Source organism: Tachypleus tridentatus, chromosome 1 (genome assembly GCF_004210375.1).
Source record: "Tachypleus tridentatus isolate NWPU-2018 chromosome 1, ASM421037v1, whole genome shotgun sequence".
Classification (NCBI taxonomy): domain Eukaryota; kingdom Metazoa; phylum Arthropoda; class Merostomata; order Xiphosura; family Limulidae; genus Tachypleus; species Tachypleus tridentatus.
Genome location: NC_134825.1, coordinates 113,244,972 through 113,262,407, shown reverse-complemented (window position 1 = coordinate 113,262,407; position 17,436 = coordinate 113,244,972). Strand labels below are relative to the sequence as shown.

Here is a 17,436-nt window from a genome sequence, read left to right as displayed (position 1 = left end):
CTAAACTTCGAGATATGAAATGAATAGTGGGCTAGGCCTAATCCAAAATTCTTTGTTCTAAGAATTGTCACACGGCTTTCTATGGAACATAGCTGTGGTTTCGTGGAGTGTTGTTAGAATTGTCACACGGCTTTCTATGGAACATAGCTGTGGTTTCGTGGAGTGTTGTTAGAATTGTCACACGGCTTTCTATGGAACATAGCTGTGGTTTCGTGGAGTGTTGTTAGAATTGTCACACGGCTTTCTATGGAACATAGCTGTGGTTTCGTGGAGTGTTGTTAGAATTGTCACACGGCTTTCTATGGAACATAGCTGTGGTCTCGTGGAGTGTTGTTAGAATTGTCACACGGCTTTCTATGGAACATAGCTGTGGTCTCGTGGAGTGTTGTTAGAATTGTCACACGGCTTTCTATGGAACATAGCTGTGGTCTCGTGGAGTGTTGTTAGAATTGTCACACGGCTTTCTATGGAACATAGCTGTGGTCTCGTGGAGTGTTGTTAGAATTGTCACACGGCTTTCTATGGAACATAGCTGTGGTCTCGTGGAGTGTTGTTAGAATTGTCACACGGCTTTCTATGGAACATAGCTGTGGTCTCGTGGAGTGTTGTTAGACGACCTCCTCTCTCCTGACGAACAGAAAGATAAGTTTCAACTACGAGCTCATGAATCAGACATTCTGATTTCCGTTATATAAAGGCTTGAACACGTTATAAATTATTGTTAAATTTTCGCCCACAGAAACATGTGTTTATATGTGGTAATTGTTTTATGTTTCATTTTTCAGGTGATTATAAAAAATTCGTTCCTGATACAGCGTCCAGTGGAGTTTACTTTGGAGCACAATCGACAGCTTTTATAGGCTACAGATCACCTGAACGAGAGCTCGATTTATCTAGTCGGACGTCTGTCATCAAACCTACTCACCTGCTGACCGCTGACTATCATTCCCAACCACTGTCGCCGAGTGACACATATGACACGTCACGTGGGTTAGAACTTCACGGACTACAAGAAAACACTGAACAAGAAACTTTTGTTAAAGAAAAAAACTGCAAACTGTACGAGAAAGGAGTGACAGTGAGTTACACTTACGACGCCTTCTTCGTCAGCGACGGCCGATCTCGCCGAAGGAACACTCTAGGACTCGCCGAGAGGGAAAGACCTCGCTACACCTGCTCCGAGTGTGGAAAACACTACGCCACGTCGTCCAACCTGTCCCGTCACAAGCAGACCCACCGTAGTCTGGATTCTCATCTTGCCAAGAAGTGTCCAACCTGTGGCAAGGTCTACGTCAGCATGCCGGCCCTGGCCATGCACGTGCTTACACATAACCTCAGTCACAAGTGCTCGGTGTGCGGAAAGGCCTTCTCTCGACCTTGGTTACTTCAGGGCCACCTCAGATCTCACACCGGGGAAAAACCGTTCGGTTGTGCCCACTGCGGCAAGGCCTTCGCTGACCGGTCCAACTTGAGGGCTCACATGCAGACACATTCCAGTTTCAAACACTTCCGCTGTCAGAGATGCAACAAGACCTTTGCTCTCAAGTCCTACCTGAACAAACACTACGAGTCGTCCTGCTTCAAAGAATCTCCACCCGGATCTCCCGAATGTCTGGCTTGAAGACAGCCGCCACTCCATATGGGGAATTTGTGATGTAGGAATACTCTTGAAGGACTTGGCAGATGGGCCGATGTTTCTTCCTGTGCCAGGAAAATAGCAATAACGTATTAAATGTCTTCTATAGGAACTCATCAGATGGAAGACAATAAACAGCTAGCATAAGTGGCTCGCCTTGAGACAGTGACATCCACAAGAATTGCATCACAAGTGAAGCATCCAGTCCGCCCGTGGATTCGAAGAAACAAATATCGCGTTCACCTGATTGTTTGAGCGACGTCAAGTGAGGCAGCAACACAAACAATAATCTGTGTGACGTTGTATAGGTTGCATTCCACGACTATCTGAGAATCCATATATAACCCCGTTTTATATATTTTCCTCTATTAGATTCGGCGAATAACAAGCATAGTGTCTAACACCGAATTAGAAAAAGAAAAAGCGAAACAAAAAAAAACAAAAAACAGCCAGAGCTTTAATTGGTTCAACTGTACAAAGAACATTTACATATTTAAAGGACGAGAAAACCCGTTGAGGTCGCGAGGCAGGCCGTGACACATTAGTTATGAAGACAACAGTGCGGATACAAATCCTATTTTACTATAAAACACATGTAGCTTTTGGTAAACTGCTTTTTAGATACGTTAGATACTTACATTTCATGAGTTATACTCTTCTGGTGCTGAAAACCACGTGCAACTTCCACGTGGGAGATGACGTCATCTCTTTCTTTTGTGTGTGTTTTCATTAGAGTTAATAGTGTACACATAAATCACATGAGCGTTATTAATATTCACGCACATGTGACACGAAAGAAGGCACGGAAGGAAATTGATCTGTTGTAATTACAAACTAAATACATTCACAAAACCACGAAGTTTGATTGGTTGGTTTTACATAATCTGATCCTCGTTCTTAAGACCTTCGCTTGTGTTAAATTATAAACTGTTTCTAGCTGTTTCCATGTTCATAGTTAACACAATGACAATAAGGAACCACAGTAACACCAATAAACACAATGACAAAAAGGAACAACATTAACAACAAATAACACAATGACAATAAGGAACCAGAGTAACACTAATTAACACAGTGACAATAAGGAACCACAGTGACACTAATGAACACAATGACAATAAGGAACCACAGTAACATTAATTAACACAGTGACAATAAGGAACCACAGTAACACTAATTAACACAGTGACAATAAGAAACCACAGTAATACTAATTAACACAGTGACAATAAGGAACCACAGTAACACTAAGTAACACAGTGACAATAAGAAACCACAATAACACTAATTAACACAGTGACAATAAGGAACCACAGTAACACTAATTAACACAGTGACAATAAGGAACCACAGTAACACTAATTAACACGGTGACAATAAGGAACTACAGTAACACTAATTAAAACAGTGACAAAAAGAAACTACAGTAACACTAATTAACACAGTGACAATAAGAAACCACAGTAACACTAAGTAACACAATGACAATAAGGAACCACAGTAACCCTAAGTGACACAATGACAATAAGGAACCACAGTGACACTAATTAACACAATGACAATAAGAAACCACAGTAACATTAATTAACACAATGACAATAAGGAACCACAGTGACACTAATTAACACAATGACAATAAGGAACCACAGTGACACTAATTAACACAGTGACAATAAGGAACCACAGTAACACTAATTAACACAGTGACAATAAGAAACCACAGTAACACTAAGTAACACAATGACAATAAGGAACCACAGTGACCCTAATTAACACAATGACAAAAAGAAACCACAGTAACACTAAGTAACACAATGACAATAAGGAACCACAGTGACACTAATTAACACAATGACAATAAGGAACTACAGTAACATTAATTAACACAGTAACAATAAGAAACCACAGTAACACTAATTAACACAGTGACAATAAGAAACCACAGTAACACTAAGTAACACAATGACAATAAGGAACCACAGTGACACTAATTAACACAATTACAATAATAAGAAACCACAGTAACACTATGTAACACAATGACAATAAGGAACCACAGTGACACTAATTAACACAATTACAATAATAAGAAACCACAGTAACACTAAGTAACACAATGACAATAAGGAACCACAGTGACACTAATTAACACAATGACAATAAGAAACCACAGTAACACTAAGTAACACAATGACAATAAGGAACCACAGTGACACTAATTAACACAATGACAATAAGAAACCACAGTAACATTAATTAACACAATGACAATAAGGAACCACAGTGACACTAATTAACACAATGACAATAAGGAACCACAGTAACACTAATTAACACAATTACAATAATAAGAAATTACAGTAACACTAAGTAACACAATGACAATAAGGAACCACAGTGACACTAATTAACACAATGACAATAAGAAACCACAGTAACACTAAGTAACACAATGACAATAAGGAACCACAGTGACACTAATTAACACAATTACAATAATAAGAAACCACAGTAACACTAAGTAACACAATGACAATAAGGAACCACAGTGACACTAATTAACACAATGACAATAAGAAACCACAGTAACATTAATTAACACAATGACAATAAGGAACCACAGTGACATTAATTAACACAATGACAATAAGGAACCACAGTAACACTAATTAACACAGTGGCAATAAGAAACCACAGTAACACTAAGTAACACAATGACAATAAGGAACCACAGTAACACTAAGTAACACAATGACAATAAGGAACCACAGTAACACTAAGTAACACAATGACAATAAGGAACCACAGTGACACAATAATAGTAATGAACCAGTGTGAACATTGATTTATTTTGACGGTTAAGTTGTACATTTCATCTTCTGTGATCATGTCATCCAAACGGTAGCTTGAATTGTTGAGAAAATTAATAATTTGTTATATGTACAAATGTAGAGTGAACAGGTGAGAGTGGTGTATTTATTTGATTTATAATAACGGGTTAGGTCAAAGACAAATTGATAACTTCGTTCAATACACATGTGTGTGTTGTCACATGATAGAAAGTGTGAATTAGTGTGTGTTAGTATAATTCCACAGGTATCAAAACTGAAATCTAACGAGATTTCCTAAGTACAAGAATTATATTGATATATATATCTACTCCTCATTGTCTGAAAATTATCTTTAGATAAAATAATTTCGGTTTAACTGTATTGTACATAACATATTCTCTTTTGCTATGCAGTTTAGCTGAAAATTAGGGTTTCGTAGCTCATATAGACTATATTATATTAGAGTAGAAAACAAGGACATGACTGACGCCGTGACGTCAGCGTCCATATTCACAAAGCAATAAACGTGTACAGAGCAATAAGTGAGTAGACGCATATAATTAGATCGTTCTATGGTATCAATAGAACAATCCTGTCTTTACTAGCAAAGGTAAAATGTGAAAGATACAGTACCGTCTGTCTGTTTCTATTATTCTAATTTATCAATATTTTACCTGACCGGAAGACCAAACATTTCTGAACTGCAAAATCCACACTCTGTGTTTCAAATTAGATCAAATACGTGTAGATTAAGGGGAAAAAATTAAAGTAAAAGGTTTAAACCAAAGAGGTTTCGAATACAACGATTTTTAGATCATTGTCAAACAACATTTTTAAGGACAAACTGAAAGCTAATATTCCTGTCTATACATATATATATTTGTCTATACCAACCTATTTCTATCTATATGTAAAGCCGTGCTTAGATTAGAGTACATGAAACTGAACTGAATTTTGTCAACTGTAATGGTACCTTCACGTAGCCGTCTTCGTACTGGTTACACGAACTATTTCTTTGAAAACATTAATCTACGGAAAAGAAAATTATGACATAACATCGGTTGACTTCTGTATTAAACTTCGAACGATGAAATATTGTTGACAACTTATCGAACCACGTTTAAACTAAAAAATAACCTAATTTATTCAAAACGTTTCTTCCTTAGAATCTGAGTAAGATCCGTCCACAACTTCTACCAATTTTTATCTATTTCAAGCTATTGAGTCTCATATGCCCATCCTGACGGAGGCCTCTTTCTCTCTATCATTTAAATTCGTGTATGCGTGCCGTATCTTACAGATTTTTACATAGCAATCGCAAGGTTAGACGGTAGAATAGATTGTAAATAAATAAATAAACCTATTGCAATAGAAATAGATTTTTAAAAGTCCTTGTATCAATATCCTCTATGCTTATTAGGCCTAAACATACAGATTCTATACATATGTACAGATATTAACAAATCTCTGCAGGTTTAGGTGTGAGGAAGATGGAACTCCAAAATATTTTTATACTTTGGCGCAACACTTGCGCCATCTTTATATTGAAACTTCTGAAGTTATAAAGTACAATTAGACTGATATCTGAGTTGGAACTTTAGCAAATAAAAAAAAAAACTTATAAAAGTTACTTCAAAGCAAGTAGAACATAAATATATACCTCGAGGCAAATACACCCTTTGTCCAATTATAGCTTGTAACCTTGATAACTCTAAAGTTCAAGATGGCGTGTTTACACGCATGCGCGTTGTAAAAATTTATCGTTTTCAGACGATGAATGCTTACCCTGCAAATTATTTCCAGGCAGAAGAAGCTTTCTAACTCCACGAATACAATTACATAATTATTTAAATAATTCATAAATTCATATTGAACTTTTCTCACTTATTTCTTTTTCCCAGAATTAGAAGGTAGTTTCGTAACTCGCTTGTTTCATTACACTGCGGTGGTTATTTATAATATGACAATTCCCAGAAAAACAACAACAAAAAAACATCTTTATTTATATACTAAAATTAATATTAGATAACAGGTCTTCAGGGCATGAGTTGTTCTTACATGTTTTTAACGAATATTGATTATTATCTAATGAACTCAAATGTTGCTTATGTCTGATTTTATTTCTCATACATAAAAATTTGGATTGAAGAAGGAACTTCAAATTCAATTAGGCAAATCAAAAATACGATATAATGACAAGGAAAGTGTTGGTTATATTTATATATCTATCTATTTATATAAGTTACAACAGTCGAACAGCAGCATAAATGTTGTACTGATGGTCGGGTATTATTAACCTTTCGATTATATTTTCGGTGGTAAAAGTATTATATTTTAAGAGTCACTGTTAAAACTACACTCCTGAGTGAATCCTCAGCTTGAAGCAATAGTTTTGTATATCTCACATATTGTTAGACGGTTGTGAATTTTAATTAACTAGTTTACAACAAATGAATCAATAATTTCAAAATTTTCACAAGAAATTTAACAACTAACCTAAAATTACTGATTATTAAATATTATTAAAAAAAGTGTTTATAATTGCATTATATTTTATAATATTTTTGCATACAATTTTCAGCACTTTATTCACAGTTTCCTATTGGATGAATATTGTAAAGTGATTGGTAAAAACATTTTCCTATTGGATTAATATAGTCACGTGGTTGTTTAAAACAATTTCCTATTGGACGAATACAGTAACTTGGTCAATTTAAGAAGTTTCCTATTGGATAAATACAGTCACGTGATATGTTAGAACTCTGGATATAAATGACGAAAACATTATCCTTTACCGTATATGCAGACTATCTGTGTTTATTAAAGTGTATATTTAGATTATCTGGTAGCAATACATTCTACAGTGCCCTAGAATATCCGCCCAATCTATTGTATATATTGGGACGAAAAACATGGAAAGTCACGCTTCAGTCAGCATACGAAATAAAAGGGCTATTGAAAAATAGCCGCCTCTAGCCAGTCTTAGTAGCCTAGATGTTTTAATAAGTTAGTAGCCGGTATATTCTAAAAACAAACAACTTTTTCCTATGGGAGTATCACGTGACTTTCCTTGGAAGATCAGTTTGATGTTTCTTCTGATTTGGAGTAATATAAAAACTCTTCTTGTCTCATTTTTTCAGAATCGACGGTAATATTAAGTCGATTTTATTAAAGGATAATTATGGAAACAACTTTTAACTGAGTGTAATTTTAATGTTAATTATTTAATATATTTAGGTAACTAGTAATAATTGTTAGCACTTTAAATTAGCAAAAAAGAATAAATCATTCTTTAGAAAATCCAGTTCTTGGTAGGTGCAGATAATTCCTGCAGGCTTTTAAGTCCAAGATTAAATAGACAAATTTAAATAACTTACTAGTGAGCAATAAGTTAAAAAGTGAGTATAGACAAGGAATGTTACACACGTTTTTTATATCGCTGTTTTGGTTGTTTTTGATTATTTGGTTTAGATGTGATTCGGCTTTCTTACGTTAGGTAAATAACTGAAATATTTGTTTATATTCTATCTCTCTACGTATATGTACACTATATATATATATATATAATGATTTATTTATTTAATATCGTGTATTGTTTGTTATTACAAGAATAAATCACTTACTTAAGGACTTCGTTCTAACTTTATTTTCTCTTTTTATCACGACACACGATAATTGTGTATTTTAACATCTAGTCTTCACGACACACTATAATTGTGTATTTTAACACCTAGTCTTTACGACACACTATAATTGTGTATTTTAACACCTAGTCTTCACGACACAATATAATTGTGTATTTTAACATCTGGTCTTCACGACACACTATAATTGTGTATTTTAACATCTAAACTTGACGACACACTATAATTGTGTATTTTAACACCTAGTCTTCACGACACACTATAATTGTGTATTTTAACACCTAGTCTTCACGACACGCTATAATTGTGTATTTTAACATCTGGTCTTCACGACACGCTATAATTGTGTATTTTAACACCTAGTCTTCACGACACATAATAATTGTGCATTTTAACACCTAGTCTTCAGGACACGCTATAATTGTGTATTTTAACATCTAGTCTTCACGACACGCTATAATTGTGTATTTTAACACCTAGTCTTCACGACACATAATGATTGTGCATTTTCACATCTCGTCTTCACGACACAATATATTTGTGTATTTTAACATCTAGTCTTCACGACACACTATAATTGTATATTTTAACACCTAGTCTTCACGACACACTATAATTGTGTATTTTAACACCTAGTCTTCACGACACACTATAATTGTGTATTTTAACACCTAGTCTTCACGACACATAATAATTGTGCATTTTAACACCTAGTCTTCACGACACACTATAACTGTGTATTTTAACATCTAGTCTTCACGACACACTATAATTGTATATTTTAACATCTTGTCTTCACGACACATTTTCATTGTGTATTTTAACATCTAGCCTTCACAACACGCTATAATTGTGTATTTTAACATCTAGCCTTCACGACACACTATAATTCTGTATTTTAACATCTAACCTTGACGACACACTATAATTGTGTATTTTAACACCTAGTCTTCACGACACACTATAATTGTGTATTTTAACACCTAGTCTTCACGACACGCTATAATTGTGTATTTTAACATCTAGTCTTCACGACACGCTATAATTGTGTATTTTAACACCTAGTCTTCACGACACATAATAATTGTGTATTTTAACACCTAGTCTTCACGACACATAATAATTGTGCATTTTCACATCTCGTCTTCACGACACAATGTAATTGTGTATTTTAACATCTAGTCTTCACGACACACTATAATTGTGTATTTTAACATCTGGTCTTCACGACACACTATAATTTTGTATTTTAACATCTAGCCTTCACGACACACTATAATTGTGTATTTTAACATCTTGTCTTCACGACACATTTTCATTGTGTATTTTAACATCTAGCCTTCACGACACATTATAATTGTGTATATTTTCACATCTAGTCTTCACGACACACTATAATTGTGTATTTAAACATCTAGCATTCACAATACACTATAATTGTGCATTTTAACATCTAGCCTTCACGACACACTACAATTGTGTATTTTAACACCTAGTCTTCACCACAAACTATAATTGTGTATTTTAACATCTAGTCTTCAGGTCACACTATAATTGTGTATTTTAACATCTAGCCTTCACGACACACAATAATTGTGTATTTTAACATCCAGTTTTCCAATGGTTCGGCGGAGTGGTTTATTAAAAAGGACCAAGCAGTTATAACGCTCGACTCGGAATCCGAGGGTCGCTAGTTCGAATCCCCGTCATATCAAACGTGATTGCCCTTTCAGAGGTGGGTGTGTTATAATGTTACGGTCAATCCCACTATTCGTTATTGAAAGAACAGCCCAAGAGTTGGGGGTGGGTTTTTATGAATAACCTGTTTTTCCTTTAGTCTTACACTGCTAAATTAGAAACAGCTAGCAAAGATAACCGTAGTGTAGCTTTGCGTGGAATTCAAAACAAATAACTCGCGATAAATCTTAAAGAGACTTAGATATCCTACTAGTAACGTAACTACAATTTATGCTTTAACATTCAACATGGATTTTATCTGTGTTTTACACCTAAGACTTAGGTATCCTACTAGTGATATAACTACAATTTATGCTTTAGGATTCAACCAGAATTTTATTTGTTGAAGCACCAAGTGTAAAGCAGTAGAGCAACATGTCTGTGAACCCTCAAGCAGCATTAGCAGTTTAAAACAACGTGTTTGAAATCCCGAATTCAAACAGGAACTCAGCGATAATCTATTGTCAACATTCAACCATGTATATCTCTTTACTTAAGATTAACAGTAGTTTACAATCCTAGCAAAACTAACCCTCACGTCTTCAAGGTTTTTACATTTTTCAGTATTAAAACAGTACAAAAAGTAGAGTAAACAAAACTGAAACCCATTAAGACCACATGTTAATTTATAGACATGGAATAGAAGCTTTAAGTTTAGTTAATAAATAATACTAAAGTTAATGTTAGACTTGGGAATTTTTAATATAAAGGTTAAGTGACGGATGAGGAAAATCAGGTTACTTACTTTAACTGGATGTCTTGAGTATAAAATACAGCGATGGGTGTAGATTCATCCCTTATAAGAGCACCCATGACTTCAACCAGATACATATACTCCGGATTCTATGGTTGAGTATTTTAACGTTATATATGTTACATAATTTGAGTTTGAATTCCTTAACTTAATGTGTATTCCGGTTTCTAGGCCTGAGGATTTTAACCGAATGTGTATTCCAGTTTCAAAGTCCACGAATCTCGAGATAATGTACAAACAGGTTAAATAAACCTAAATGTCGTAAATGAATGTACAACCCATATTTTAAGCCCGAAATTCTCAATATATTGTATAACCTGGTATTTAAGCCTAATTACCCCTGAAGAATGTATAACCCGGGTTTTAATACAGAATATCACCTGGTAATCTACAATTAGATATGCTATTCTATTTTAAGAAGATTCACTACGTGGATGTTAATATAAGGCTTTACGCCACAGTTTCAGTCGAGAACACATTTCTAAACCAGAATAATACACCAATACACACGTGGTACAAAGAGTAAGTCGATTTCCGTTTCGGTCGATGAACACAGCATGGTTTAAGACGAGACAGATAAAAAGCATCCCACCGACAGAGGGATAATGGATCATTTAGTATAGATTTACTTTTTGAAGGGATGTTTGCTCCTGTTTCTCATAAACAAGCATCCTGCTTTTTCCTTTCTCGTATTACCGGTTGTTGGATCTGTTTCTCTTGTTGTTCTTAACGCAGAATTTTTAAGATCCAACCAAAAAGTTCGCGCTTCTGTTTCGACATTGATTGAATCTGTGGAACAATACGTCTAATAAACAACTTATTGTTAGGTATTATTGTATTTCTTTAAAAGTAATAAACAACTTATTGTTAGATATTATTGTATTTCTTTAGAATAAACAACTTATTGTTAGATATTATTGTATTTCTTTAAAAGTAATAAACAACTTATTGTTAGATATTATTGTATTTCTTTAAAAGTAATAAACAACTTATTGTTAGATATTATTGTATTTCTTTAAAAGTTAACTGGAAAAATCTAATTACTTATTTCTCTTTCTGAGTTAAAAAGCCTTCTCCGGTAACCAATCAGTGAGATTGAGGTGCTTATAACACTACAATCCGGGGTTCGAGCCGTAAGGTTGGCACGGGGAAGATAACTCAATGTACAACCTGTGTGTTTAATCAACTGACAATAACTAGTTGATCTTAAGGGGTATATTTTATTATCAAATTGTGTATCAATACATTTGCAAAGATCACAACTTTCTACCTTTTGCCAAAAAAGGCTTAGAATAATTCCAGTAGTTCTCAATAGAGTTCAGTTGTTCACACCATCGTTGTTGTTATCTTATGTTACTCGCAATCTTTGGGTCACGGGTTAGAATCTCCGTCACCGAACGTGCTCACTCTCTTATCCATGGGGGTGTTCTAATGTGACGGTCAATCCCACTATTCGTTGGTAAAAGGATAGCTCTAGAGTAGGCGGTGAGTGGTGATGACAAGCTGCCTTCCTTCTGGTCTATTATTAATAAATTAGGGAATAACTTTGTGCCAAATTCAAAACAGAGCAAACTAAAAACCTGCTACTTACGCCATTTTAAACCATAAAATTACCGATCAGATTTGACATCATTGGGATAATTCTTACGAATGGCTCTCCAACTGTGTATGCATCCGTTTTATTCAATGATGTGTAAAAACGAAAAACTTAAAATTAATCATACTGTGCAACATTTGGGCCACTACCAATGGTGAACGTTATATTAAAACAATTAGTAATTTTAGGGATAAATATGTGCGGTTATTGTTACTGTTCGATTGTAAAAAAATGACTCATCATTAATGTTTGTTTAAAAGGTCAACTCTAGGACGAGGAATATCACTAATTTAAAATGAATAGGTTTCGAACTTCAAGACAATCCTTATAACGTCACCATCATCAGTGAAAGCTTTTCACTGGCTGACTGTTAGCACAAGCAAGGAAATCAGAGGACTGAGGAACTTCTGTTGTATTGAGTATTTATAAAATGTGTAATGGAATTATCTGTGAAGCTTTATGGCCGAGCGTGGCCTAGTGGTTAACATACAGAACTGAAAATCGGAACATCCGAGAATCGACACATTCCACATATTCAGTTATGGGTGCGTTATAAAAGTGACAGTCAATCCCGCTATTCGGATGAGAGTAGTTATGTAGCTGATACTGCTGACAGATGTCCTTCCCTCTAGTCAACTGCCCTAAATTAGCGGTGGCCTATTCCTGAACCTAGCACTGGTCTCTGATATGGCGTCGCTTGAGATGCCTCGCAAGCTCAAATTACAAAACATACGAAATGATTGCTAGAAAATAATATCTAGATATCTGGCAGCTTCTTTGTTTGTTTGTTTTTAAATTTCGCACAAACCTACACGAGGACTATCTGCGCTAATGTTTCCTAATTTAGAATTAGACAAAGGTGACAAGTCATCATCACTCACCGCCAGCTCTTGGGCTACTCTTTTACCAACGAATAGTGGGATTGACCGTCACATTATTGCGTCCACACAGCTGCAAGGGCGAGCATGTTTTGGTATGCCGAAGAATCAAATCAACCACTCTCAATCTGCGAGACGAACGCCGAAGCACCTGGCCATGCCGGGTCCTAGCAGCTTGTAAGACGTAATGTTGGATTTCGTAAAGAATTAGAGACAGTTTGTGAAGGAAATAATTACATTGACCATTCTTGTGGTAATAACTTCTACGTTTTGGTCAGAGATTGACAGTAACACATGACAATGGAAAACTCTTAGTAAACGTTTTACAGAAAACTACAAAATATTCACTGGATCTGTTAGACAAGGGTAACCCGAGTATAGTACCAAAATAAAACATTTTAAAATTGTGATTGAGGTTACACGATGGAGTAAAGTGGTATTCGTGGGTTAAACTGTGAGGCTTTAAGGATATTTACGAATTATATAGTGGAATTTTAAGAGTACTTTTGGAATAAACTGAGATTTTAAGGGTATATTTGGTATTTATGTGTTAAAAAGTGGTGCTTGAAAGTTATTTATAAGTTAAGCCTGGAATTTCAATGGTAGTTATGAGTTAAACAATGGGATTTGTAAGGTATTCATTGGACAGACACAGAGGTTTTAATGGTATTGCTGGGTTAAAAAGTGGGTTTTTAATAGTATTCACGAGTTAAACAGCGAGGTTTTAAGGATGTTGCTGGATTAATCTGTGTGACTTTAAGGGGTATTTGTGAATTAAACAACGAATTTTTAAGGGTATTCACGTGTTAAACAGAAAGATTCTAAGGGTACCGATGGGTTAAATAGATGGTTTTGAGTGGCTTTAGATTTTCATCAGAAGTACAATTTTGTAACCTTCTTCCCCAATTAGGCTTGGCATGGCCAGGTGGTTAAGGCACTCGACTCATAATCCGAAGGTAGCGGGTTCGAATCCCCGTCGCAACAAGCATGCTCGCCCTTTCAGTCGTGGGAGCTCTATAATGTAACCGTCAATCCCACTATTCGTTGGTAAAAGAGAAGCCCAAGAGTTGGTGGTGGGTGATGATGACTAGCTGTCTACCCTCTAGTCTTACACTGCTAAATGGGCCCAGCATAGCCAGGTGGATTAAGGCGTTTGACTCGTAATCCGAGGGTCGCGGGTACGAATTCCCGTCACACCGAACACGTTCGCCCTTTCAGCCGTGCGGGCGTTATAATGTGGCGGTCAATCTCACTATTCGTTAATGAAAGAGTAGCCCAAGAGTTGGCGGTGGGTAGTGATGACTAGCTGTCTTCCCACTAGTCTTACACTGCACAATTAGGAACGGCTAGCGCAGATAGCTCTCGTGTAGCTTTGCGCGATAGTTCAAAAGAAACATTACTAATTATGATGAAGAAACAACTGTGGTTAATTAAATAAAAATATAAAAACTGGAAAATATATTTATAATATTTCGGTACAGCTCCTATTTGAAACATACCTAAAAATGGGATTAAACAGCGTGAAAGTTCCATCTAGCGTTAGGTCGCAGAACTATACATATTGTAATCGAGTTTATTTACTGCGGTAAAAATAAAAGAAAACATGAAGTCCACAAGGACATAACGTGTACATTATCTCTCAGGATGAAACTTAAGATTTGTTTATTTTAATTCCAGAAAGTACGAATTTGTCAAACTTTGTAGTGACAGTGTTTCACTTCTCTCTATTGACAATAAGAAGAGTCTCTGAGGGAAACGTTTTCAGTTTTTATGTACATAAATATTATACACGGAAAACTGTAAGTTCGTCTGATTTACATAACATAGTGAAATACAGTGGATGTTTTCGTTGTCTCTAAATAGCAATTAAAATATAGGAAATACACTTTGTTCGTTATAAATGGACAGACAGACAGCTAGTTTTATGAATGGAACAATCAAACGAATAAAAATAAAAATAAACATGAATAGGCAGATGAGTAGTTGCGTAAATAGAATAATTTTAAGATGCAAAAACAATAACAACAACTTCAGAATAACATTTTAAATTTTCCCTGGTTGGATAATATTCTTGAATCACGAACACGATAAATTGGAGTTACTCAAAATGTAGAATAACAAATAAAATAAACAAATCCTTTGCAGATGTGAATATTTCCTTCTGTAATATAATTTTCGAGATGTTTTTTTAGCATTCATATCGTGATGTAAAAGTGCAAGAGATATGAGGCAAAGAGAAACAAAAAATCAGAGTGGACTTAATTTGCTTACGAGCTATATCGCACAACTACGGCGTGTGTACAACGTGTTTATATCGTAGTATTGGGGTTCTTTTGTTTTCTGTAGTTATTCGGCCAAAAATAGAGTTTACGATATACATATATGAATATAAAATGTGTAATTTTAATTTATTAATCTGTCATCTCGTATCGTAAGTAATATATCAACGATTAACTTCATCCCAGATATCTAGTGATGTAAACGAAATACCATTTGCTTTAGTAGAATCGTTTCTTGCAAAGTTCACTGAAGACACAGGAGTATGTTTACGGACTTACAACGCAAAAAATCGAGGTTCGATTTCCGCAGTAGACGCAGCAGATGGCGTGAAGGGAAGAAGAAAAAAGAACCTATAAGCTGGACATGGCCCCTTTAAAAGTGTTTACACTGCTTAGCTCTGCAACTGGGTAAAAAAAACAACCACAAGTTGTTGGATTACTTTGCTACGTTGCCCCTGTAAAACAGCGTTTCCTGTTTGCATTACAATAACGTGGAAAAAAAAAAAGTTTGTTTTGAATTTCGCGCAAAGCAACTCGAGGGCTATCTGTGTTATCCGTCCCTAATTTAGCAGTGTAAGACTAGAGGGAAGGCAGCTAGTCATCACCACCCACCGCCAACTCTTGGGCTACTCTTTTACCAACGAATAGTGGGATTGACCGTCACATTATAACGCCCCAGGGCTAAAAGGGTGAGCATGCTTGGTGCGACCGGGATTCGAAACCCGCAACCCTCAGATTACGAGTCGAACGCTTGGCCATGCCGGGCCCTAACTACAAATTTAAAACGTATTCCGTCACGTTCCCCCTGTGAAACCGTCTTAAGTGCTACACATTACAGTGTGGTGATAAAAAATACAGGAAAACTTGTTGTCGCTGTAAAAACGTTTTGCTGTACTTGACAGTCAGGTTAATTCGTACAGGTAAATATAATTATTTTTATATGTATTGTTTGTTTACAGTTAACCACAAAGTTTGGACAGTCAACGTGTCGCTTTACAGCTTCTTGGAAAGTGTTCCATTAAAACACAAACAGAAACGAGCATCAAAGTAGGCCAGGCATGGCCAAGCGTGTTAAGGCGTTGGACTCGTAATCCGAGGGTTGCGGGTTCGAATCCCGGTCGCGCCAAACGTGCTCGCCCTTTCAGCCGTGGGAGCTTTATAATGTGACCGTCAATCCCACTATTCGTTGGTAAAAGAGCAGCCCAAGAGTTGGTGGTGGGTGGTGATAACTAGCTATCTTTCCTCTAGTCTTACACTGCTAAATTAAGGACGGCTAGTGCAGATAGCCCTCGAGTAGCTTTGTGCGAAATTCAAAAACAAACAAACATTTGTCCTCTTTGATTACACTTACAGTGAGAAGTTCGTTCCTCACATTAAAGCCAAGGCTATTTTACGCAGTTCTCATAGAATTTCGCTCGCAGGCTTGTAACAATCAGTGATTGATAATCACCTGATGTAAGCTCGTGGTCGAATTTGCTTAGAGAGTTTGTTCTCAAACACAGATCTACACCATGGGCTATATGTCCTCTGCCTACCACGGGTATCGAACCCTAATTTATATCCTCAAAAGTCAGAGACTTATTGTTGAACCACATGGGAGTCCTACGGTCTAAATGTTGTGAATAAGTTATTTTTGTCATCAGATGACAGCCTGAGTTAAATTTTATTTGGTTTTCTTTTACTTGAAAGCGTGTATAATTACTTCCAGAGGAGTACCACAAAAGTTAAACCAATCAACAAATACCTTCAATGGTGCTGTTTAGGCTTTCATATTTTCATAGTAATGTGGCTGGCCCAGAAACAATAACTAAATCAAAGGTTCTATCTAGTCTTACTGCCTTTAATATGAACTTGGTTAATATGTTTGAGAGTACCAATGCTACGCGTTAGCCATCGGACAAAACGTCAACAAACTTTCTCCTCCGACTAGTCCTGAGAAACTGGATTTGTCTTCAGTGTAACTTTACAACGTGTTATAGTCACTGGTTTCATCTGAAAACCACGACTTATAGCTTTATATGGTTATCATCCACACTTAACAGTTAGGGAATGAATTGTTTAGTGTTATTTAGTCGCAAAT

At 35.8% G+C, this 17,436-nt stretch overlaps 1 protein-coding gene across 1 annotated transcript; it reads left to right on the top strand.

Moving 5' to 3' along the window:
• The first annotated feature begins 722 nt into the window (after window positions 1-722).
• Window positions 723-8,045, top strand: LOC143258574 (uncharacterized). Its single transcript, XM_076517740.1, has one exon. It carries the CDS (start codon window positions 770-772, stop codon window positions 1,619-1,621), a length of 852 nt encoding a protein of 283 aa, XP_076373855.1. The 5' UTR covers window positions 723-769; the 3' UTR covers window positions 1,622-8,045.
• The last annotated feature ends 9,391 nt before the right edge of the window (window positions 8,046-17,436 follow it).